General features: G+C 41.9%; 1 protein-coding gene across 2 annotated transcripts in view; it reads right to left on the bottom strand.

Moving 5' to 3' along the window:
- The window catches only part of SASH1 (SAM and SH3 domain containing 1), a 569,508-nt gene that overhangs the window by 43,992 nt on the left and 498,700 nt on the right, over nucleotides 1-26,816 (bottom strand). For both annotated transcript variants that reach the window (XM_086461091.1, XM_086461092.1), the window contains 6 exons: nucleotides 17,748-17,798; nucleotides 17,577-17,626; nucleotides 6,184-6,224; nucleotides 4,529-4,615; nucleotides 3,131-3,243; nucleotides 1,347-1,448 (listed from right to left, as the gene is read on the bottom strand). In XM_086461091.1, the coding sequence (XP_086317217.1) occupies nucleotides 1,347-1,448; nucleotides 3,131-3,243; nucleotides 4,529-4,615; nucleotides 6,184-6,224; nucleotides 17,577-17,626; nucleotides 17,748-17,798 (444 nt within the window). The remainder of the gene's footprint in view (nucleotides 1-1,346; nucleotides 1,449-3,130; nucleotides 3,244-4,528; nucleotides 4,616-6,183; nucleotides 6,225-17,576; nucleotides 17,627-17,747; nucleotides 17,799-26,816) is intronic.

The following is a 26,816-nucleotide window of genomic DNA, read 5'->3' as shown; positions in this document are numbered from 1 at the left end:
ATTTTAGAGAAATGGGGCCAAGTTGCTCTGTTAGGGAGGAAATACTGAGTCATGTAAGTCCTAGAGCTATACACAGCTTTTGGTAACTTCAGCACAAGCATAAACTGCTATCAGAAGATTTGAGAGAAATTCAGTATCCTTCTGAGGTATGACCACAATGAGAGTTTTGAGGCTTTTATGCTACAGGTACCTTAGCCAAAGGCCTTAAGAAGGGAAAGTTCAGGCTATAAATACTAATGAGGAAAAGATCAAGATGTCTTTCAGCCAGCCAAACAATCAGTGCAGAAGAGTCGGGATCCTTCCACCTCTATTTTCTGCACATTTCTGACATATCAGAACGCAGTATAAGGCAACATCAGTCCCCCTCTGCTCCCATCTAACTAAAGATGGGCATTTTCTTTTTTTTTGATACAAACAAGAAAATCTTTCTCCACCACAAAATATTTTAAACATCTCATAAAATGACGTAGCATTCCTTCTTTCATTTAGGGAGGAGAAGCTAACTGTCTGCTGCAGTTGGCAGGAAATTCCATTGACAATAAAATAAATAAATCAATCAACGGCCTCAAAAGCCTATGATTCAATTATATGGGTTACAAAGAGCTTGGATTTGACAGCCAAATGTGTTCTTCTCTAAGATTTATCTGTGAACTTTCAATTAGAGAAATGAAGTGGAATAAATTACTCAGTGAAAATGAAGGTATTCGGAAGGAAAAATTAATTAATTCAGTATGGCATGACACAAAGACTGTCTGGTGGCCATAAAAACAACAGAAGCTACACCACTCAAAAGTAAAAACGAGGGAGGAAAGCTGCCTTACTGCTTATGGGTCTGGCAAAAGCTGCAAACTCTCTGGGCTGAGAGCAAATGCAGAGATAGAACTCTCTGAAAGCAGCAGGTAGCTAGGACTTAGCCAGAGTATCATCTAGAATGTATTGACAAGGGCTAGGAGAAACTCTACTTCTCGGTTACTGTGAATCAGCAATGTGAAACAGTTCCCTCTAAACAACCTAAAAAAACTGTTTTCTGTGCATTTTGGAACACTGGCATTTTTGCCTGGGATCACTTGTGCTTCAAAAGCTCAGTGACAAAGAGCCAGATTTAAAAAAAAAAAGAAAAAAAGACAGATTATACAATAAGACTGTTAAAGTCTATGACAACAGGCCTTGAAGATTTAAAATCCATGTTAAAGATTTTCTGCAGATGGAACATAGCATCACAAGGTCAAATGATACATTTGCTATTAAGGAAATCACAAGGTAAATCAGGAGATTTCTGTACTGCGATAAAAGAATTTAAATATTAAATGATACTAGGGAGCTATGTCAGAGTGACAGGTACTTACATTACAATTGGAAGACCCATCAAATGTTGAGTAAGAACCATCAGGCCATTCTGTAGCATCTACAGTGCTCGACTGTCTGTGCTGGGCTTCATACTCCTTCAGCTGAAATGTGAAAAGACAGAGAGAACATTTTCCAGTGAGAAGCAGCCATCAATCTTCATTAAAATAGCAAGAGTTAAGGTACCTTCAGGTTTTTTCCCCAGTATCATCATGGAAGTGGGGAAATCAGAACTTTTGCATTGCATGCCTCACTTGTTCAAAACAGATTAATTTGTTTTAGAGTCACAAGTTTTAACAATGAATTTTTTTTTAAAGGAAATGATATGTAAATATTGAATTTTGATGATATGTCACTGGCAAAATATAAATTACACAGAGGAACAGTTTACAGCAGACAGACTAAATCACAATAGTCTGCCAATTTCCTTCGTAAAGAAAATGAACCACAGTAAAGACTAGGAACCATCTTCTATAATTTTGAAACACAAGACCATCTTTCCCATTTTCCAATAAAAGGCTTAAGACATAAAACCAACCCTACTGATGTCAATCTGTTGAGAAGATCATCAAGAACTGACAGTGATTAAAAAACAGTTGCTGCAAATAGCTCAGACCACTAGAGGGAAACAGTACCAGTACATATATGAACCATACAGATCAGGTATGACCCTCCCCCCACCAAATTTTTAACAGCAGAGAAGTAAAAGAATTCCCAATATTATCACTTGGTAACTTTAAAATTTTGCATTTTTTTTCATTATATGATTCACAGCAAACCAATATTTTCTTCAGACAATAACGTAACTTTATATTCTAGGGAAATCTATTTCAAGATGTATTATGTCAGTATAAAAACTCATCTGAGTGCCAATTCATGATCTAAATCATGTTTTCTGCACCTCTAATGGAGCCCATACAGAATACCCTGTGTTCCATCACAGTATTTTGCACAAGCGTATAAAATCAAAAGTGGTGTGGAAATTTCAGATCAGACCTTTGGGGTCCTGAGCAATTAAAATCTCAGCCCTATTGCTGCGCTAATGCCATACCTTAGTTATTTTTCTTGTGGTTTATTAACATTTAGACTTTGTAAAGAAAGACTTGTGACAGCCGCTGTACTTATCAAAAAATACATCTGTGTTGATTTTAATGTCAGATGTCAAAAACAGCTGAATATGTTTTCTTGAAGGCTATTAAAACAAAATCACCTTTTTAGCTAAGAAACAAGCAGAAAAAAATTTTAGTGTAAACATTAGTATTTTTTAAAGTTTTAACTGCTGAAAATGGAAGCCTTCAAACTGCCCTTCAGCCATTAGCAGCAGGAAAATTGTAAGAAATATATGCATTCTGAAACAAATAAGGCAAGTGCAGCAAAATTTAAAGCACTCCTTTTAGTACTTCAACAAACCTATGAACATACATGATAAATAAGGGCTAGGACAGGTGAGACTCCTCTCCCTTACTTTAGACAGCTGAAATGAAAATGTCTACACTTGAGCTTTTTCTCTGATTGTCTCTTTACTGCCAATGGAGAGAAGCAAATGCTTTTAGGACTCAATTAATTTACTAGGCACAGGACATCTACTTTTGGTTGAGCTAAATCTCAGTTTTCCCCATAAACAAAGGAATTGCTGATTTATCTAATTTATGTTACCTAGTGTGATGGGACAAACCAGCAGGCTTTCTCCCCCTTCTCCTATGTTTCCTGAGAAAATGAAAACTCCAAATTGGTATATCCTACATCCCAAAACACGCTTCTCCAGGAAAGTAGGGACATATCATACCCTAGCAAGTGCTTCCTCAATGGTGATCATCTTCTCTTTGACCATCATCATCAGCTGGATCCGTTCCTCGTCGCTCATCGTGATCTCACTGGCCACGTACCCTACATCCTCTCCTTCGGCAAAAAGCAGAGAGATAACAAGCCCATGTTAAGAGGCCATGCACAGAGAAGGGTATGCTGAAACTGGATTTTACCCAGTGCTCTGAAATCTGGTCTCCACGTGGATCTGGCTGGCCAGAAAGAGACCTTCTCCAGAGCGGGCTCACAGTAAGATTTCAAAGGACTGAATGATTTGGAAGTAACTGAGCAAGAAAAGGAAGTAAATTAGGGCTAGAAAACTAAGTCTACTTTGACACTGGAATCACACAGTTATTGACTGAAAGACAAGAACCAAAAGAGAAAGTGCTAATGCATAGAAGTCCTGCACTTGGCCCTGAGGAATACTACAGTCCGCTCCCAGAGCGGATGGGAAGTCTTTTCAGGAATGGCATGCTGGGCTCTTGCAGGTCTCTGCTGCAGACTGGCCATATCCCCTGATCTATCCAGGCTAGCCAATGGGCCACTGAGCTGTCACATGGTGCTGGATGCATTCGGGTGCTCCGCTTCAGGACCTCTCCTTTTGGTATGTGCTTGGCATGTCAGCACGGACAATTAGGACTTGCCTTGAGAGCCAGCAGGGCCCCATGCTTGTGCTTAACTGAGAGTGTAAACATTCCCCTTTTCAACCTCCTAAGTGGGCTCCTGTCATCTTTCACAATCTGTCTGAACACAGATGTAGTGACGTGGAGAAGCATCTGTTTGCAACACAAGGATCTAACAGATACACATGGGGAAACAGAAATTTTCTGTGTGAAGAAAATACTTGAAGCAACGCACAGCTGCGTCTTTTGGAGAAGAACTAGAGAAAGACACCTGACAGTTTAAGTAGAATCAATCCTACATTTGCAGTAGTCACCAGATGCACTTTTACTACTCCTTCTTGTACTGTCTTCTACAAGAGGCTGGATTCAAGCTTAAGGCGAACACGTCAAAGTAACCAAGTGCCAAAGAAAGGAGAAACATCCTTCTAATTAAAACAGATCAGCATTTTTCTCACCAAGTCAGGATCAGGAAAAAAAAAAAGCATCTTGTTCATTTACAGGTATTACTTATAAATATAAATTAAACATAATACTTTGCATGTGTGCCATCACTGACAGTACTGAAGGTGTCCCAGCCTCACGCCTGCATGTCTGTGTGACTCGTCTTTCTGAGCCCTGTCACGATGAACCAAACCTGCGACACTTCCAGATCCACAGACCTCCAACTGCCACAGCGCTGCAAATGAATTTTACTCCTCTGTGATGCTGGTTCCTTCTACTTTACATGGATTGGTTGTGTGTCTTAAAAGAAGATTTACCTTTCGAAGTCTGCCTTATTAGTCCTTTCTGGTTCTTTCGGAAATTCTGCCAAAAAAACTTGTTTTTCTTTTTCCAGTCTGCTTTCCCTGAAGGAAAGTGGGAAGGGAGGATGAGGGGAAAGGGAAAAAGAATTTCAGAAAGAAACATTAGTTAGTAAATGCTAGAGAAGCTTTCAAGCGTTAAGTTGTATTTTCCAAGTCAAAAACCAAGAACAAAAAAAAAAATCTCAAATTCTCTGTTTTTCTCGTTTTACTCCGTACTAGAAGTATGCTGATGTGGCTATTTCATAGAAATCTGCATTCTTTTATAATTGCCAATGCTATAGAAGACTGAGATAAGCCAGTAACTTACATATTTCGAATTATAAACAGAAAATATTCTACATTCATTTTTGTATCTGTTGAGCTGTTAATGTCAAGTCTGGAAGTGTTTTTTGAAGTATTTTGTTGGTTTATTCTCTGTAACTGAACCACAATTATGCAGCCTAAGCCACAACTCAGATAAGTAATTTTCTACTACGTATGTCGATATCTATACAGAAAATAAATACTTTCCATATATATAAATGCACACACACATGTACAAACACACACACATATTCTGTGATTCTGTGATTTTGCTGCTTGGCATGAGAAATTTTTTGAGACCATCCACTAAATCTGATTCTTTCTCTCTCTGTGCCTGGACTGTACAAGGCTGGATCTCCATGTCCATTAATGTCCGAGCTGCATATAGCTTGATGACCGGAAGTAAATAATTTGTTCAAAAAAAAAACCACCCCGGGATCTGGCTCAAGGTAGGGCATTTAACTGTTCTGTTGAATTAACCAGGGCACATGCTGTAAAGTTTCTGCCACCTGCAAGAGAACGTACTGTGCCTGATCTGTCAGAAGTGCTACTGACAAAGGGCCACTTCATTCCTCTGCTTTTGAAAAATTCAAAAGAACACAGTTTATACTGTGCCACTGAGTTTCAGCATGCGACTATGGCATTTTGGATCTCACCCTCAAAGACCTAGAGCTGGGTTTACCAACTCTCTGAAACACAACTTAAGTTTAGACTGTGTGGAAATGTCCCTAGAAAAACATTAAAAACAAAAAACCCTCCCAGTTTTTCTTCTCCTCTGCAATGAGCAAAATAAAATTTGTCCAGAATTGTATCAGCTCAACTAGTAAGTCAGAATGGCAACACGAACTAATTTTTGTAAGTTAAAAAAAAAAAAAAAAAAAAAGGGAAAGACAATGGAAAACAAATACTTATTTAAGAATGCAAAATATTTCAGAAACAAAGGAAGAGACTCTGGCGTCACATGAACAAAAATAACAAAAAACCCAGTTACTCACTGGTGGTGGTAATTTTCAGAATACAAACCAATAGGCTAGCGGTGATCTAACATGTAGACATTTGAAATTCAATATAACAAGTCAAAAGATGTCTATTTATCACATGACAACACCGGTTGGGCAGTCTCAGTGACCACTGAGACACCCAGCATCTAACTGAAAGCTACTGAGACTCACCCTCCTCAGACACACAAATGCTGCTGACTTCTGCCAGCACTGTATTTCCTCAGCTCTTCACATCCCAGCACAAGCAAAACTCAAAATCTGTTTAAGAATTCCATAGGAGTATCAAATAAAATTAAATATACTGACCTACAGAGCCTTCTTCCGAACTTGATTTATGAATGGAGAGCCTACAACAAAAAAAGAGAAATGGACTTATTGATGCAGCCTTCTTACATTTCATGGGAGCTGTCTGATTACAGTAAATTATAGTTTCCAAACAATATATCATGAGTTGTTTTCTCTTCCCTTTTCTTCTCAACACAGCAAGTTGGAAACAAAAACTGAACCCACTGGTCTGACCACAGTAACTGAGTTCCCCTCTTAACATGCCTTTTGTGACCAGCATAGAAAAACATATACAGACAGAAACCTATGGTTAAGGAAAAGGAGTCTAGGGATCCCTCAGAAAAACACTTTTTCACGTACTTTACCCCTTTCCATTTGTAAAACAGCAATCTGGCTGCCTTAGAAACTGTAGCACTGGGATGCTGTATTTGTTTAGCTGTCTAACAGTTTTTGGCCTATTTGATTTATAAATATACACTCATTAAAGTTTCAGAAGCCACTGTGGGGAAGGAAGGAGTAGAGATTTAAAGACAAGGTGAAGAAAGCTTGTCCAGATCCTATGAAGACTGGAGACTACAGCTGCTTTCTCTCGAGTCCCTTCTGCGTGCTTTCCCACCAGTGTATACTCCCTCCCTCAAACGCTAGCTGGAGAGACTTACTTTAACAGAACATGGACTTTACAAACAACCCACTAAACCAGTAAGTAAATCTTTTGTTCTTGGTCTTTATGTTCATTGAACCAGTTTTCCATAATGGATTCCAACTCAGTGCCAACGGTTCATTGTGGGACCTCTGATGAGGCAACATCACCGTGCTCTGTTGCCTTTTTTTTCTGTCTGTATAAACGGAGCTAATAGAAATTACCAAATCTTGTGCTATTCTTTGAAGCCTTCCTATGGGAATTGCTATTTAACCACGCTGCGCCAAGCCAGTGAAATGACTTCTGCCAGCTTCAATGGCTTTGCTGGAGGCTCCAGCATTACTGCAGTGTTTTTGCCGGGAGCTCGGCCCCGCGACATGACAATGTCCTATTGTGCGGTGGCTGTACTGCAGCCATGCAGAATGGAAACATGCGTACCCCAGCATACCAAGAAGACCTCAAGCCAAACCGTTCTTTGAATGAGGCCGTATATTAACACAGGCATGCCATACCCTGGTTGCTGTCCAAGTTGTTTGCACAAGCTCCTTGCGCTTTCTTAGGCCCCCAGAAGAGGGCAACAAAGAGTTTTTGATCAATTCAGTAAACCACTTGAAGGAAAACTTTAGTTCAAGTCAGATCAGAGTTTAGAAGTTGTAAGCAATTACTGGCCAAAGTTCTGTAAGCATGAAAAACATGCTCATCAATTTGCAAAGACATCAATAAAGGGGAAATGAGACTGTATGAAGTTTCAGTTTGATTTAGTAATTCAACTAGACAAGTAGGTTTGGCACAGTGAAACTCCGAAATATAACCTTCAACCTCAGACTGATTAGAAATTTAGTTCAGCACGAACTGCAAACTAATTGAAGCAACCAAATTTTAGATTTGTAGTGCACCAGGTGGAGGGAGACATTTAGTGTTTTCCTTGCTGATAAAGTTTACCCTTCAAAGGGAAATGTTAATGATATAGGTGATATGCCACCAAATGCTTAATTTTTAAGAAGCCTGAATAACAAATGCAGGAGAAAAAATACGTATCCTATACTTTCTGGGCAAAAACTCAAGAAAACCTGCTATCAACAGGGCCAGGATTTCATCCATACATTTAAAAGTAGTCAGTGAGTATTTTTCTAAATACAGGTAAATCAGATAAAAAGTATATGGACTTGTATATGGAATCAACCAAGTAAAAAGAAAACCAAGTTCTGTTGGAACCGACAGAATCAATCCACTAAGTTTTGCACCCGAGCACAGACCTCACCCATCAAGCAGTTATTCCATTTATCTTAAATGAATTCAGTATCCATGAAATGCACCGAATCACCATCCTTAGAAAATGAAATCTGTTAATGATCAGGACTCTGCCTCACTAGTGAAATCAGCCTCAAAGTGGAGAGGCAGTCCCTTGTGCTCTTCAGCCACCAAATCCATTTTAATCCTTTTCTTATCTTGTGCAGTTGCTAACAACGAGGCAAGTAAGTAGCAGGTGTAGCAGCAATGTTTGTGATGTGGACATCTGTTCACTGGGAATTAGCCTAAGGCCACCAACTCGCTGCACACTGGCCTCCAAAGAAGGGGAAGAGCAGTGGGAGCAAACCTCTGACATGCTTGCGCTAGAGGGAGTGAAGAGAAGAGTAGGCTCCACAGCAAGCAGACCACCTTCTCATCGATTTAAGAACGATGCTGAATTTCATCAGAGGATGCAAATTCCAATTATCATTTCATGCATTCCCTAAAGAGGAAATCTTCCATGCCTGGGCTGACCTTGAAAATGCTAACAGCTGGTCTGAAGAGATGGAAATGCCGACAAAACTTACCACATAGAGCCTGATAAGGCATTTGCTTTTTAGTTCCACCAGACAACTCTGATGCTTAAAAATCCTCAGTGAAATCAATCAAGCGTTTTACTTCCTAGGTGTCTGGTGAAAAATTCCAGAGTACCTTGGAGTTGCTGTATGTTTGATTTGCCAATTACACTCCCTTAATCTGTTAAATCTGCAGCTCCTCTGTGAACGTGCACTGCAAGTGATTTGTGTTCTTCCATTCATAGACTGATAACTTGTACTGAAAGTTAATGATGCAGTGACACTTGGCAGAAGTTTCAGCACTGCGTGTCTGAAAGGGAGCCAAATGCCATTACTCCACTGTGGAGGCCTTCATTTTTGTTGTGGTCTGATGTACAACTTCATTAGCAAGCTTTCACATGAAATGTACTCTGTCACAGCACATAGCGGAAGAAATGTATGGGTATATGTTCAGACAAGAAGGAATCAAAAAACAAAAAAAGATTTATGGCCAGAGGGAAAGACTACTTTCTTATCAACCCATAATCTCTGGACTAGGACTGCATTAGGGGTCAAAACTTTAATCCATTAATCTCACAAATTCAAAACTATCTCCAGGCTGATACGTCAGGCCTCTTGGAGCCAAACTGCTGAAATAAACAAATGAGGAAAACCCCCCAAACACAATAGATAATCTAGAAACAGAGCTACTTTTGGGAGTAACCAAATATTACTTCCTCAGAGACACAATGGGCTTCAGCAGACTTTAGTAAATTACATCAGACAACTCAGTGATCAGTGACACAAAATTTAGTAGCAACAGCCAGAGTGGAGAACCTGGACCAGGAACTAGCTGATTAGAAGGACTAGCTTAACGGAAATGAGTTTGCATTTAACGCTAAAATGTGCAAGTACACAAAAAGGACTTACACAGAAGTCAGTCTTTCCAACTGTACCTGGGGATACCAGCTGGGAAAGAATGACTGAGGAAAAAATCAACACGTTCATCCTAAAAGGCATAAGGATGGGAAATTCCAGTGGCAGTTCAAAGAATGAATATATATGGGAATAGCTGTACAACTGTCATTACTTATGCTCAAGAAAGATGAATTCAAACCCAAAGCGGTAAGGAGAAAAGCTATTAAAATGGTCAGGGAACTGGACAGCTTATCTTATGAGAGAAAGCTAGAAAAGTTTTGCCTGCTCAGTCTGTTACTAGTGAAAGCTGCAAGAAGATTAATTTACCGCCTATTAATAAATCAGGCACAGGAACAAGTAGACATAAGCTGGAAAAAATTAGAAAAGAAGAGCTAACATTTCCTAAATACTTGGACAACCTTTCAACAATAGGTAGAAAAAGGGAGGGCAGCTTTAAAAACTAACTAACTGTTTTTAAGAGCGTCATTGAAAGATAGAGACCAAACCTCTTTGACAACAAAGATCTGGACACGAGGACTGCCTCTGGAGGGCACTTCTGGTTCTTCTTTTGCAGCCTGTGGGTTTTGCGTGAACGCCAAAGCCATGCATCCAAAACAGTTTTTGAGTCCGTCTTTCCATAAAAGTGCTGCAGTGGGGATGACCTTGCTATACCTAAGCAATCCCTCCCTTTTATAAATTAACCCTTGACTCCCAGAGGTGGGCTCCAAAACTTGGGAGTGCATGGAAGAACCAATGCACACATTTGTGTCACAAGCCAGCCGAGACTGTTATCTGATTCTTAAGATGGGTTTTAGCTAGGCTGCATCAAGCTACTAGGCTACAGCTTTCCCTGTTAACTCTGGACTGATTCTGATCTCAGACAGAAAACCGCTGAGGCTTATCTCACATACAGAGCCGTTGATTTTACAAGAGACACAGTCATAGTCATACATGCCCTGAGATGTGAGTGTGCTGGTACACGGCCGAACTGCGAAAGGGAACAAATGACACCATGTGCTGCTTTCATGAACGTGCCTGTTGATTTTTGAAAGCTCATCATTCTTGGAACAGAAAGCAGGGGAACGTAGAATGACAGGATTTCTGATTTTTTTTTTTTTTGTTTCAACACTAAGTACTTTAAATGCAGATGTGCTGTAACACATGTCCACATCTCATTTATGGGCCATAAAATCCACAGGTGCATAGCACCATCTGATAATGAAACCACTACTGTTTATGATCTTCAATAAACTGATAGTGGCCCTCTTATTCCTTCCCAATGACTATTTATAGCCCATTGAGGAAAATGCTTTGGACAGGATTTTCAATCTACAAATATTGTGCACATTCATAGCGGAGAATAAACCGATGCAAAAGCCTACACTGGCTCCTCTGCAAAGCCATTTGGTTATCTGCGTGCATTAGAAATGGCCCAGTCACATAATTAGTATGAAAAACTGACAGACTTGTAACTGCTCCTGACTGAATACAAGATAATTTATCTAACTGGAGCTGGCAGAGGGAAGAAAACGGGCTTTTGGTATTTTTATCAAATTTGCATGAACCTGAAGAGAAAGCAGGCCTGCAAGGTTCTGACCTTGCTGGCACCAGTGTGAGAAAGGGATGGAAAGCAAAGACGTTTCATTCAATTATCTTCTCATTAGGTTTCCATAGCAATGGCTCTTTAAGCAGGTCAAAACTTTCTCAGTAGAAACAAACACTGAGCTGCTTGTAGGCCGTGCAGGCGTATGTGTATTTTCTGCCATCACCAGCATGGAAGCCACCACGTTGGTTGCATGGGCTTGGTCCAGTGACGGGCAGCAGGCAGATGGGGCTACGTCACGTATTTAGTAACCAACTGGCTGGTCCCAGCCAGGAGGCAGATAATTGCCAGCTAAAAAAACTCTTCGACGGCAAACAGCAGGGCCCAACTTACTGCGCGCAACACACCCCTGCTCTGCGTGCACTGCCCACTGTGTGCCATGAAGACTGGCTGCGACAAGTCGCACTTTCTCATGAAAGGCGCCCTTCATGCTTCCTCGTACAAAATTACCAGGCTTGAAATCTTCTTCCAGCTGCTCAAAGGCACACTGGTTTCCCTCCTCACGTGTCCCAGGCGGCGTTTGGCTGGCCTCTCGCTCTCATTGTGTGGGTTATTGTGGGAGTTTCCTGCCCTACTTCTCTTGAGGAGGCTGTTTAAAGGCAGCATGAATAATTTGGCTTTGACTAAATCGGGACTCAAACAAGTGAAAACAGGGCCATAGACATTCACTGATTCTTTTTGATTCCTGCAAGCACAGCACAGAAAAAACCCCATACCTTAAATGCAGACATCTCAAGTACAGCAAGCTCTTACTTCTTTTTCTTCCAATACTCCTTCCCATTTTTAAACTACGCAAAAGGAACAATTTATTCTGTTAGTAATTAAGTGCAGCCACTAGCATCCTCGGTTTGGGGAATTTGTTTGTTTTCTGCTTTGTTCTTCTCAGTTCCTGCCCTCTGTCTGCCTCACCTCCTCTGTCAGACCCACGCTCCTGTTTCTTCACGGACAAGCTTATGAATACCTGCCAAAGTTAATCTGGGCACCTTGAGAAGTTGCCAGAATCAAATATAATAGAATTTAAGCCCCTCCCCCCGCCCAAGACCTGGAGGGATGATTTAATACCCTCCTGCATCCAAAGCCTGACTTGCAGTTCAGATGCTGCAGGGGAAAAGGATTATGAAATCTAGTGTTAAAAACTAGGCCAGTAAAGGCCAGTAGATCAGTGTATCAAAGGGGGCTGAATTGAGGCTTGCATGAACCCTTTTGCAAAATGAAAGCTGGTTTTAAAAACAAGACTGCTGCTTTCACTGAAAATCACTGTGGAAGATGGCAGAACTGAACCACAGGCGCCCTCCTAGCCTTAGGCTGATTTGGAGTTCAAGTTTATACCACAGGACAGTGACTGGCTTTACTATGGCACAGCCATTGCAGAAAATCCTTAAAAACAGATTCAGTCAATAGTCTCTCCCATGGAGACAACAGCATGCAGACAGCAACCACCTGTGTTGTGGCCTCGCTGGTTGCCTGCTAACAACTTCAGAGAAAGCTGTAACAACCGAGCAGCCTACAGCTCCTCCTCTGACAATCCCAACAAGCCATCAGAGATCTGGCTGAACTGTATGAACTCAATGTGTGAGGGGCTCAGTTTAAGATGCACATCCTGCACACACAGACAGGATGACAAAGACATTCACTCTTGGGAGCAGCTGAAGCATGGAGTCGAGGACACAGCTGCCAGAGGCACAGCAGCTCCCCCATGCCAGGAGAATGCGAAGCCCCCGAGCAATGCTGCCCTGTGCTGCCTGCACCCCACACGTGCGTGCTTTTCTCCAGCACCTTCTGCTCGACAAGTCTGTCTCTGCTCAGCTCTGTGCTCTGGCAGAGTCTGGGATTTAAGTCTTGAGGATGACAGGGTTGAAAACGCTTAAACCGCACGGTGCCGCAGGTTGAGGAGTACAGCAGGATGAACTGTGGCGCTTAATACAAAGTATGATCATCTACTTGGTCAGAAGCGTGCTTGAGTAGTACAGTTCAAGAAACAGCAGGTGATTCACGTCAGAGGTGACAATTTGTAACACGCACTGCCACATGAAAGTGGTGAGAATGCCTGTGAAACACCAGCCACAGCCACAACTGCCACCTCATGTGCTGTTTTTTGTCCCTCCTTTCTCTAGCAGCTGCAAAGAATAAAGTGAGTACGTAGGAGTGACTGTACCTCTTCCTAACTGTATGCAGTGCTCTAGGGTCTCTCATCCACTTCCTTCTCTTTCCTGGCAGTCCTCTGATACACCACATTTGAAACTTGCCCAGAGGCTGCTGGAGCAAACAGTGACAGCAAACAGACCTATTTCCCAAGAGGGAAAACACAAAACTTCCCCTCTGCAACATCCCCAGTTCTTCTGAAAACAGGATGAGAGTCAGGATGCAGAACCCTGAGTTCAGGGGACTGGATTTAACCTGGATTTCCTGGCAAACATGCAGAGCTCATCAGTCTGTCATGTAGACTTGAATGCTCAAAAATGGGAACAGGCTACAAGTTGGATTACATTGTTTTAAATGCTCTGTTTACAATTATGAGAAAACCCTGCTCAATCCCCTGCCTGAGTAAACATCCTTGGGGTGTTGCCATCACTTGGAAATAATAGGGACTGTATATACAATAGACCCCCAGAATAACAGGGTATAGGGAAAAAGAAGCAATAGTAACTGCTAAGAACACATTTACTGCATATTTGTTACATTGATGATTCTTCTATCAAACGCAGAAGTCAACGTGTCTATATATGAGCACCTGTAGTTCTGGGGAGATTTTTGTTTAAAATTAATAATATCACCCTTAAAGATACTGCTGCCACTTTGCTTAAGGCACACTGAGAATCTGCAAAGATATACCAGCACCACAACTGGCAGCAAGACTACAGTTTAGAAGATGGGAATCTCGAAATGAGCAGAGGGAAATGAAATTTATTAAGAGAAGAAAGCTACAAACACTTCATTCCATGCTTTGCGTTATTTGCTGAATATTACATGGCTCTGAAGCCTGACCAACTGTTTCAAGTTACAGAAGGAACTCCAGTATGGCCAAAAAATCAGTGCAATTGTGAGGCGAAGCTTGAACAAACATGACTTTGTTTTCTGTTGTTTACGGATAGCTTTTCAGGCCACATCAGTACCCTTGCTGTTATGCACATAAATCTCAGAGGCCTTTGCTACAGTAAAGATTTTTCTCTCTTTGTCAGAATCAGTCGAATGAAAACCATCTTTGGTAGGGCATTTACAATGCATAGAGCAGGTTTTTTTGAAGCTTCATCTCATTAACAGGAACAGTCTTGTCAGCAACAGAGGAAGGTAGTATTGCCTCAAATGCCTTCTGGAGGGACAATGACTTGAAGTGACAAGCAGCTATGCCTCCAGGATCGTTTAACCCCTTTTGCCTCCTTCCAGGCACTACGACTGCTCTTCTGTGTTACAGCACATCACCCACCAGACAGATACTTGTTGAGCAACTTGCTGGACTGAGGGAACAGACTTAATTTCACGCCGACTTTGAACAGCTGGGCAGCAACATTAGTAAGACTCAAGGCAAGACTGAACATACACTGCTTGTCCACACAAACAGGATTTTTTCCTACCACGGCGCACCAAAGCTAATCTGTTTTCAGTGCGGTGTACAGTGGAGCCTGTCAGGCTCTCTCTTCAGTCGGGCACCACAGAAAAGGAAAACCAAACCAGGTTAAAACAAACATAGCTGCTTCCAGACTCCCTCAAAGCCTCTTTCTGTCTGGAATCTCTCAACTCTGGCAAATTAAACAACCATCCAGGTGTGTTATTTTAAAACTTTAGACCTTGGTAGCGTTAAGCTGCAGGGTGTGCAGGCAGCAGCACTGGGTGAGGGAGCTACTGAGAGCGACCACATTCCAGCCAGCCGCTTCCCCTCTCCTCCCTATCCCAGCACGAGTTTTTCCTTGGGACTGCTTTTACTTACTGAAGCAACCTGCTCAGAACACCAGACCAGAAACAACTCGCCTAACTTCACCCTGGGAAAACGTTTGTATTTTCAATTTGTAGAAATATAACTTTTCTTGGGCAACCTTTTACTTGGGCTTTGGAAGAGTACTCGTAACAGATTTTTCAGCTCCTGAAAATCTGGATGGCTATTTTGGGACAAATTTTTCCTTTTACCCCCCAAACCTCACTAGGAACATACGAAACCAACGCACATCTGCATTAAGGTTCAGGTTTGGCAAACTAGTCTTCTCACAACAAAAGAAGTTTTGTAAAATGTTTATCCCAGATCTTTCATGCAGCATGAGAGGGCCACAAAAGCAGCATCCCCAAAGGGACAAGCTTTCCTGTCTTGTAGCATGCCCACACAGCAAATTCAGATCAAAACCATAAGCTAAACACCGAACGACCCCCAGAAAACCTCTAGGGACAACATGCCATCCTCCCCCAAAAACCATCAAATTCGACACATTAGTAGGAAGTACCAGTATCCCATCGACCTGAAGTGGTCACCTTCCTGCAGATCATTTTTATAAACTCTGCCTCCCTAGAAGAGGCATTCCCCTAACAATTCAGCCCTCCAAGCTAGAGGGATGAAACCAGCATTGATGTGGCAGGCTGTCACTAATAGGCACAGGCCTGGATCACTTCGGGTTTGGGTAATTTGTATAGTATTGAGTAGATATCATTTATTGTTTTCAATACCTTGCCCAATTAGCACGCATCACATTGCCTTGTTTCTTATTATGCAAATATTTGACACAACCTGCCCCACGCCAGTTTCATGTATCTGATCAGGTTAATCATCTACGCCCTTCAGCTGACAGATGAATACTCCAACAGGACGCTTCCATTCTTGAGAGGTTCACAAAAATCACAGGTCCTTTCCATCTGAACTAACATAACAAGGTTATTTTCCTTTCAGTGAGGTAAATGGGCTCTCTCAGAACAGAGCCATTCAGATGTTCTTGTAGATACTGTCTTCTAACTCAGTTATTTGTGGTACAACACGTACAGAGACACAATTTAGGAAGCTGGCTAGAAATCGTAAGAGGAGTTTATTCCCAGTTTTGTGCTGTCCTTCTTTGAGATCTTTATCTCCCTATTACCTGAGGTGGGATGACGATATTTACCCGTGGGGAAAATGCTTTGAGACTGAGAGAAAAGTATTATGATTATAGGATAACCTTGGAGGCTTACAGTTCTTATAATATTCCCATCCACTTGGCACTTCTGGTTTCATTATAATGTTAGACAGGGAGGCACCCTTGAAGAAAACTTTTCCATGTTTCAATATCCGAAGCACCATTTTTAAACTCTAAGCCTTCTAAGGCTTTCTCTGTGAACAACATGTAACATGATGGTTGTGATGGTACCCAAGGCAAAATTCACCTTATCCATCCTAAGCTCTTTTGAAAATGAGCATCTACCTCAAGTAAACCATCACTGCCTTCTCTCTGAGTGATAAAGACAGACAAGGCACCTCTAGAAGAGAACAATGCTTTCCAAGATCTTCAGCATGAACCAGCTTTCAGACGATTCCACAGGAAGCCCCTAAGCAGTTGCTCCCTACCATACAACTGACTTCTACGCGGCTGGCGCTCAGGCAAGTCCCACACTCTGCATCCACCACACCACCCCTCTGGCACTGACACTCCTTCTACTGAACGAGTAAAAGCAAGGGTGGCAATTTCTAACAACGTTCCTATTACCATCCAGTGTTGAATCACTAGAAGATATTCAAATGTGGGACTGTGAGACTTACAAAAGCATGTCACATCACAACTGGATACCACTACTCCCCCCGAACCAGTCCAGCTGGCACTACCCCACCACGTGCAGGCAACTAGAAACACAGTGTCAGTTGTCTTCATGCGCTGCTGCACGTTACCCTTAGCAGTAGGGATCCAAGATCTCAGGATCAAAGGAAGGAGGCGCAGAAAACAAGAACACACATTGCAGCAGGAGGTGACAGTAAACAGAAACCCTCTCAGTCCTCACAGAGAGGTTTTTATTAAGGGCTGCTAAAATTAAAGCTCCTTTTAACTTGGTTTTAAATACTTCATTCCCTTGGCACCTTCTTCAAAAGCACAGTTACAAACCCAGGAGTGCACAGGAAAAGGAAAGTGATTTAAGTTTGTAACTCTCCCTTCCCCTCGCATATCTCTTTTTGGCTGCATTTAGGTCTAGTCACAGAAAGTTATTTTTTAAGCAGGTTTAACTTGCAGAGAACGTGAAATGAGTGTTGTTTGTCAAAAATGACTACCAGTCGTCTTGGTGTATGCATACCCCAAGTGCTCACAGCGGGGAGAAAAGATAACCCTCCCTTGATCTAAAAAACAAAATAATAAAAGACCAAAAGAGAGTGAGAGAAGGACAGGGTTCCAAAACAGGTTTCATTAATAGCAGCTAGATCTGAAATCTTGAAACACCAATACGATCTAAAATTAATTTACTTCAAGGAAAAATAAAATGTGCCAAATTCCCCCCTCCCTCCTTTCTCACCTCCTGTGCCTTCACTTACTTTCTTTCAGTGTCGGGTGTAGACGCGGTGCTGCTGAGACCAAGTGACTCCTGCAAAAGAAGACACATAGCAGTGACAGCAGACACGAGAGTAGCCTTCGCCCAATTTATGCAGAATACCAAATTAAAGAACAAGCAAACAGAAATAGATCACCAAAATCGAAGTGCTTACCTCAACCTGGGAGCGCAGCTGTAGAGATGTGGGGCTGGCATCAGGTTTTTCCTAAAACAGAACAAATGTCAGGTTAATGAAATATCTGAGCACTAGAGAGAAGAAAACTGAAGGGGAGAAAAAGGGAGCAAGAAACAGGGTAACAGAATCTAGGACTACCTCAAAACCACTAAAAAAGGAAACATTAACCTCTCCAGAAGGAACTACTTTCAGGATAAATTCTGAAATGCTCCAGTAAAACAGCAAATTCCATCCTCATCTCTGGAGAATATAGAAAATTGCCAGACAGAAACGATTCAAAACAAAACCAGAAGAGGAATGTGTTATTTTCACTAGATCATCACACAACTTGTTAGGTAAGTTCAAGTGCAATTTTCCAAAATTTACCTTCAGGAAAAATATACAGGGAAAATCTGGCATTAAAAGAGGATTTTCTGAGCAAAAAATACTGAGAGGATTCTGATACATCTCATCAAGGCCAGTTTCTCACACAGAAATTTGACAATAGGTAGTTCAAATCACCCTCCTTCAAACATCTATGATATAACCAGCTACCCCAGGACTCGGGTCATCCAGGCTCCCTTTGCAGTCGATGGAGAGAGACAGGAACTCTTACAGAACAACTCGCCTGACAGGTTTCAGCTGCCTCAAGTTAGATGAGGCAAGTTCCACTGGTGGTATCTAATTTAAGATTGCAAGCCAGCTGCCTAAAAGGCACATACTATTAACAACAAGTCTAGTTGAAGTCACTGGGAAAACTCCAATTAGAATGGAGGAAGAAATTATAGTTGTCAGTACTGACTATACTTTGCCGGTTAATCTGCATGTGAAACCACGGGGGAACTTACTTATGGCTACTTTATTCTCAGACAGTCTTACCCCTAGTGAAGTTACTGCAAAGTGAGTACTGTAACCAAAAGGCTATCATAGCTGAGTACGCAACCACAGTAGCACACACATTCCAAAAAAATAAAAAAAAGGACATGGATTTATTTCTCAGTACCGGAGGTCTTTTTGTTCATGCATTCCTCAGCCCACATATAAATCTCTTATCTCTGTGAAATTGTACTTCCTATGCCCTTTGTTTACAGAAAGGGTGACAAACCGTTCTTAAGATGTAATACAAAAAAAAAAGAAAACCAGGCACCATTTTCTGGAAACGCAGCCTTTTAATACTAAAGAGGAAATTACCATTGACTGCCATGAATTGGTGTTGGATTAGCCCGCCCAGAAATTCTGCAAGATCTAGAGTAGAGAGGAGCCTACTCTGCTGTCACACGACTGAGTCAGCTTGTACTGACGGCCACGGCAGCCAGGAGGGCAAAGGACAGCTCACGGCCACGGGCTTACTAGTAAACAAGGCTGACACAGGTTCATGGACCCACTGAGGGATTTTGCCTGAGTCTGCGTTCTACTTTTGCTGAATTTTAGCACAAAAAGGGAAATTAAGTCCTTGAGTGGAAGTCAGCATGAAAAGGCGGCCATGTTCACTTAACTGACAGATCCAACAGGACTCCTCTAGTCAAGCAGAAGCTGGACCAAGCCCAGGCAAATTCCACAGATGTTCACAGATTAGAAAAGTGAAATTAGCTATTTGGCACCAGGCATCCCCCTCTTTCTCCATTAGCTCTGTCAAAACGGAATCCAAGTAACTTTTGCATCTGGAAAAGACTGCAGGCGCATCGCTGCAAATCCTCCTCAGGCACTCTCCCACCCCTGCCTAGCAGTCCACAGGGAGGAAGGGCAAGACAAGCCCATGGCCCAAACGTTTCCCATTTGTGAGCACCTTGTTCGTCCACACACTGCTGCACAGATGAAAAAGGGGTGTTTTATCAGCTACCCCATCTCGAAGTTTCAGTATGCCAGTCAGGAGAATCCACTGTGTCCCCAACTTGCCTTTAGATCCCAACTTCCTAATGATTTATCTGTTGCCTTAAAAAGCTGCTTGCTGCAACTGTTTTTTAAAAAGATACCCTAGTTGTTATAAATCATTTACAAGATGCCGTCTGGGTTCCCAAGGCTTTATAGAAGTCTTTTGCTTGAGCAGTTGCTCATGAAGTTGCAGCCTGAGATTGCAATTAGATGGAAAGTTACTACTTTCAGCCTAAAACTATTCAGCTGAATAGTCAGCTGCATCCCATGTAACAAAATCTTAAAAAAACTGACTGTATTTGCTTTCTTTTTTCTCATTTACTGTCAAGCCCACCCTGTTGGAACAGAAGCAGTTTTATAGGATCAAGATGACTGTGGAGGACAGAAGCAAGGACAACACTCCTCTCCCTCCTCTAAAGCTCTACTTTGCAATGCTGGAATGCAAAACACCTGGTAGTCCTGTATGGTTGTGATTAATATTCCTACCTGCCTTCCAGCAGAATGATATTTTTCCTATTACTATTTAGACAAGAAACCAAAGGAAAATACTTGGGAAAATACTACTCCTGACTGAACTTCTGACATATATCTGTATCACAAACTTTTATCAGCCTCGAGCAATTCTATTTGTTTAGGTTAAAACCCATTAAATCTCACGTTAAACCTCACATTAAAATCCACAGGTTGTGTTGACTTTAATCCAGGAGGATCAGGGCCTTTTTTATACCAAGGGCTAATTCTAGAAGGTTGAGCAAATGTTGTACGGTTGGCATGCTCTCAAGCACGCTATAGCATCTTTTAAAAAAATATTTTCAAAGATTAGTTTCATGAAAGTACATCTTTCACCCTTCTGAACCAAACATTAAAAATGAAACAGAGGAGAGCTTGGGTTTACAGAAACAGCAGCTGCAGGAAGGGACATCCCTAACCTGTGTTTCCAGGACTCTGGCCTAGACAAAGCAGGCATCGGAGCGATAGCTATTTTCCATCCTCGCAGCCTGCTGCCCCAGATAACTGCCCTCCACGTGTGCCCACAAAGCTTGTCTGAGGTGTGCCAGACATTCACACCACCCACACACTATGTGGTATTGGTGCAAGAAACCCAATGATCTGAGAAAGTACCCAATCAAGTGCAGACTCCTTAAGCTATGTGATTAAATCCAGTGTTTCCTCAAAGTGTCTGATTTACTTGCATGGTTTCCGGACTTAAGAGGCCCTGCCTAAGTCACCCGTCCTGTACCCAGGCACTGTTGGTGCATATTGCACACGTCTAATGAACTGTTAAATCACAGCAACTAAGATCTGAAGATTCTGCAGGAATTGCAATATTCATAAATTGTATCCACCCCCCAGGGAAGACGTAAGAGGGAGGGCAACAATGGCTTAGCATCAGCTTGTCCAGCTCTCCTTGAGTTCCAAGGCTAGCGCAGCACAGAATCTTAAATACTGATAATAAAGCCAGAGGGAGCTGTTAAAAATTAGCAATGTTAATATCCTGTAGAGCGAAGCCCATTGAATTTAAACTAAGGATTCCCCCATCAAGTCACCTACAGCCGATTTAAAACAATCTCAACTTGCAAAAGTACTTCTCCCAGCTTTAAAGCCATATTCTTAGCAATTCTATTTCCTTCCTCTCTCCTTCACCCAAAGCTGACGCTGCTAAGAGCATGGCTGCAGGACAAGGCCCCAGGGTCCTGGCTGAAGCTCTGATCCAGCAGCTAGAGGAAGGGATGGACGGCAGGCGTCACGCTGCCCACGTACTGCCTGGTATCACCAACCCTTCTGCACTGCGGGTGCTGCAGAAAGCGACTGTGGAGCTGAACTGACAAGGCTGGAGAGCTCTGGTGGAGAAGCGTGTATCGGGGAAGGGCTTTTTACAAATCTCTCATTTTGAAAGAAAACGCGTGTTGTAAGAATAACAAGCTGGATTTGTGGCTTATGCTTCAAGTCTTAAGTTGTTTGCCTCAGGGCTCAAGAAAGAAGCTTCCTTCACAGGTAGCTTCTGCTTACTTTGTACACTGTGTGATTTATGTAATCATTTGGATACATGTTCTTTTCAAATCATTGCAGGCTTCTAAATATTGTGATTTCGGTTTTATATAAATATTATATATATATAAAAATATATAAATCTTGAGAAGAGTTTTACACTAATTTCTGAGCTAAGCCTGAAAAACACATATAGGAAGAAAGTACAAAGCACAAAATATACAGGGAAGGAGCTGGAAACCCATTTCCTGACTGGAATGGCAGGTTTTGAATTCACAAGGAAGTTTTCCTCCTGTGATAACTCCAGTTCAGTTGTTCTGTACGTAACATAGCAGATAAGGGACATCTCCACCTATCTGAAAGCGCTGCTGTTCTGCTACTGAAATATACAAGCATAGCAGAGAAGATCATCCAAAAGGAAATCTGGTTACCCAGGGTAAGGCTTACACATTCTAGGGGGAATGGGCATATTTTAATTACCTAAATGTTAAGCTTCATCTATGCTCCAGACCGTAACTTAGTTTAGGAAATTACATTCATTGAATGAATCCCTTCTAATTAGAAATTCATGAACCTCTTCACAGTTTCTGCTACAGGAGCTGTATCCATTTGAATTATAAATTTAAACACTCCTCTGCAGATCCCTAGACAGGATTAATCTCACTGTGCAGACAGCAACTGTGCAAAGTGAGACCCAGGCAAGCGCTGAGAAAATTCAGTGACATAACCACTGGAAAAGGAGACGGCTCAAATGCTCACAAACTTAGAAATAATTTTATGAAACCATTTCAGCAGGTGCAAATAAGGCACCTACAGCAGAAAACTTTTGTGAGAAAATTCTACCAGTCTCTTTCCTCATTTTCCCTGTTTGCGCTGAACGTGCACTGCATGTTCTAGTCTAGCTTCTGAAATGATTAAACAAAGTTACATCTGAAAATAGCCAGAGCACCGAAGGCAATAAGAATTTGATTTACTTTGAAAGCAATCATTCTGCCCAGAGTCCTCGACCACACACCATATTTCAGCCCCTGCAGAGGTTCTGGAGAAGGTGAAGGGAAGCCCCTGTGCAGAGAGAGAGCAGGTAGGCAGGTATGTAATGGAAATGGCCCACAAGTCACTAGCTATGGGTCATAAGCAGGAATAAAGAAATAAAAAAAGACCTATCCCTGTGGCAACCATCTCAGCAAGCGTTTGAGGGAATTAACCAGCTCAGTGAGTTTCCAGTGGTACAGATTAGTAAAAGTCCCATTTTGAGTCTCAAACTGCAACCTCTGGACCATCCCCTCAGCCGTTTCAGTGAAGAGTGAAGGCGTTCTGCTCCATTAGTCTTGCACATTAGCGCCAGAGCTGACACATGCTAAATGATAACATCCTGCAGCAGTAGCAAAACTCTGGATCAAGGAAACGAGCTATGCAGGAGGAATGCTTAAAAAACCTGGGATTTCAAACAGTAAATACTTCCACACATGAAATAACAGACCAAGTGTCTTAGTGCCTCATACCACAGTGCAGACATAGGTAAACACTTAGCTTAACTACTAATGAAATACAACTTCAGAGAGAACACACTGCTGGAGCACTCACATATCTGCTTTTAGTATTAAGTAGGGAAGAAAAATCACGCCCCTCAGCTTGACGCAAATTCTGGAATCTATCAAATGTAACACGTCACGGGGCGAAGTGTTCAACACACTCCCCTCTGCCAACAATAAAAACAGAAGGGGTTCTTTTTGTTCCAATCAAATACGCTGCATTCACCACTAAGGCTGGAAGCCACAGGGGCTGAAAAACATTCCACGATGACTTTGAAAAACATAATACATTAACAATTACAAAGAAACTGCAGCTTTTGTAAAGCCCTGTAACAATGAAAAGCAAGGCAGCACAAACTTATAAATCCACTTATTACAAATGGAGGCTGAATCCAGTGAAATTATGGCATAAAGACAAAAAAAAACAACAGCAATGGGCTTCAGAGAATAGAGAGTCGATGCAGGAACACAGTGTTCTGCAGCAGGGAAATCAAGTACCTTCTGATCAATTTTCTAAACAAGAGGAAGCAAGTCTAGAACTCTGGTAGCTGCCTCTGTGATAAAAACATATTAATATAACAGTGTTTACAAGCGATTGGGACACAACAGGTCTTTGATTGATGATTACCAAATGGTAAAGTAGTAAAGTGCTCTTGTGCTGGCATAACTGCATCTATACTAGAGCTCTTGCTGGTATAAACAGGACGAGTAAGCCTGACATCTTTGCCTAAAACTCCTCAAGTCTATCAGCATTGACGTTTATGGTATAAGCAAGGCCAACAAGAACTTGTGAGGAGAAATAACGATGAAAAACACAGCAAAAGATGTTGGTTTCCATGCAGACTTTAAGATAGCAAGGGTGTCTGTGGCATCGGGAAGAGCTGTAATGTTTCAGTGATGAAAAAACACAGATCAATCACATCAAGAATGGTTAAACGTGAAGCCGGAAAGGGCTCAGGACATGACACCAGCAAGTGAGGCATGAAGCAAAGCTCAACTGGACAATGTCCAAAGCAAGGGACCTTTCTTATGCAGGAGCTCACAAGGGGCCCAGGGAAGAGTCACCACTTCGCCCAGGGAGAGGGTTTTGCCTGTGGGAAAATGACACAAGGAAGGGAGAAAATAAATGAAAAAAGAACCAACCAATGATTTGTTACAGTGTGCTTTGGGGTAGGAACATTCTGGTCAGCCAAGTACAGACTCCTCGCCCAGTTGCTGGCCCTCCAGCAGGGATGGCTATGGCAGTGTGCAGGTACCTCAGCCTCGGTCACCACCTGAACCGATACTCTTAAATAATTAGAAAGTCAGCACCTCTGTGAACAACATATCCCTCCACCACCCTGCACCTTGCTTTCCTCTAACTGCAGGGACAGGAATTTGGAGTGGTTTTGAAGCGAAGCACTCATAGCATAAGATGAAAATAATCACAAGCAGCTCCTCACCCTGAAAGCCATGGCGGAATATGCCAAACTTCTTTCTGAATATTGATAGTCCTGATCTGGTTTTATGTGCTCTTCAAATTCAGGATACCCATTCCTCAGGGTCAGTGATGTTCTCCATTTCCCTCTGTGAAACACTTTTCAGATCTTACCGATTTGTCATTTTCATATACACAAAGCTGTGCTATGTTTGTATGAAGCTTATTTGCTATTGTCTCAATTTCTCTTCAATACTTTCAAGAACTACAACAGATGGCATTTCTTTTTGAAAGGTGACAAGGAAAGAGAACAGGAAGCCCAGGCTATGACCAGTGCTTCCAGAAAACTTCTACAGCTGTGCTAGAAATCCTTTCAGACATACCACGGAAACACAGCCTAACACAAGTCCACTGTAGGTCGTATTTGTGTTGACACTGTATTTGTGCACCTACCCACCAACATCCATGCCTCCAGCACTTTCAGATGATCTATAGAATCATTAAGTTGGAATAGACCTCTGAGATCATTAAGTCCAACTGTTGACCTAATACCACCGTGCCCTCTAAACCACGTCCTGAAGTGCCACAGTTACACATTTTTTGAACACCTCCAGGGTTGGTGACTCCACCACCTCCCTGGGCAGCCTGTTCCAATGTCTGACCACTCTTTCAGTGAAGAAATTTTTCCTAATGTCCAATCTAAACATCCTCTGGCACAACTTGAGGCCCTTTCCTCTTATTGCTTGTTACTTGGGAGAAGAGACTGACCCCCACCTCACTACAACCTCCTCTCAGGTAGCTGTAGAGAGCCATAAGGTCTCCCCTCAGCCTCCTCTCCTCCAGACTAAACAACCCCAGTTCCCTCAGCCGCTCCTCACAAGACCTGTTCTCCAGACCCTTCACCAGCTTCCTTGCCCTTCTCTGGACACGCTCCAGCACCTCAACATCCTTCTTGTAGTGAGGGGCCCAAAACTGCACCCGGTATTTGAGATGCGAATGAATTGAAGCTTTTGCGCTGAATCAATAAATATGCTCAAGGCTCAGGGATTCTTGTGAAATGGGTTGTTACTGTAATACTGAAGAATTTTTGCAAGCATACTCCTTTTCACATCATCATTTATTGTGCTAGCTAACGTTTAAAAACTGTGTTGTTTTCACTTTATGTCATACCAAATGATGTTACTAATGAAGTATTCAGAAGATCTGTAGCAGACAAAAACCAAACTACAGTTGACTTTGAGTTACTAAGGCCTTAAAAATCCTGGTGAAGTTCAGGAGTAGGTAAATCAGAAGAAAGCACTACTCATTAAGAAATCCATAAAGAATTTTGTGTTAGCACAGATGCATGGGGAACCAACAACAAAGTCCTTCATGGGGGGGGTGGGGGGGGGGTGGGTGTGTGGACATGCAAAAACAATACTTTGAATTGATTTCACTGAGAAAGCAGTGATTTGTATTACTCTGTTAAAAAGGAGATAGATTTTAAAAAAAGTTACAAAAGTTACTTAGTGGAAAACAAAGAATATTTTAGTTTATAACTTTGCCTCCACCTTTATTTTTTTATTTTTTTTTTCTAATTTATATCAAGCTGATGACCTGCAACACATTTTGTGTCAGAAGGTTCCATCATTACAGTCACTGGTAATGTGCCGATTGGCTACAGCAGTAAAATTTAGATAGTTCTCTCCGCTTCTCTCACTTGAGACACCTCAGATTACAGAGACTCAAAACAAAACCCAAATAGATATGAAGGAGATCTGACTCTTTCTGGTGGTTCCTTTAGCTGTGGTGGGCAAAATCAAAATTCAGAACCTGACAGCATTGTGGGCAGCGGAAGAAAACCACCAATTCACAAGAAAGCTGGCAGCACCCTTGTTTCTACAACTGCTGCCCTTTGGGCTTCCTGTTGCTGCTGTCAGGCCATGCTCTTCAGAGCTCATGACCTCCTCTTGGCTGCATAAGCCTCCAGGCACCAAGTTTCCAATTTTAAAAAGTCTGTATGTCTAGAGGTACATATACCTACTCTGCGTTTTCTTTTAAACGTGAAATCGAACTGTTCAGAACAGGACTAAAGTCTTTATTTAATTCAAGAAAATCCACCAGATCTAAGAATCTCTCACACCCAGCACAGAATTTCTGAAAGTTTTACTGCTGCAGCTCAGGAAATGGATTTTTCTTTTAAATTTTTGGAGAAGTGAAAGAATCCAGTAAAAGACAGGAAAAAGAGGCAACAGAACCACATAACAGAGTTGAGCTGAG

The sequence above is a fragment of the Leptosomus discolor genome, chromosome 2 (assembly GCF_034619465.1).
Source record: "Leptosomus discolor isolate bLepDis1 chromosome 2, bLepDis1.hap2, whole genome shotgun sequence".
NCBI classification, from domain to species: Eukaryota; Metazoa; Chordata; class Aves; order Leptosomiformes; family Leptosomidae; genus Leptosomus; species Leptosomus discolor.
This window is presented reverse-complemented; position numbering and strand designations above follow the sequence as displayed.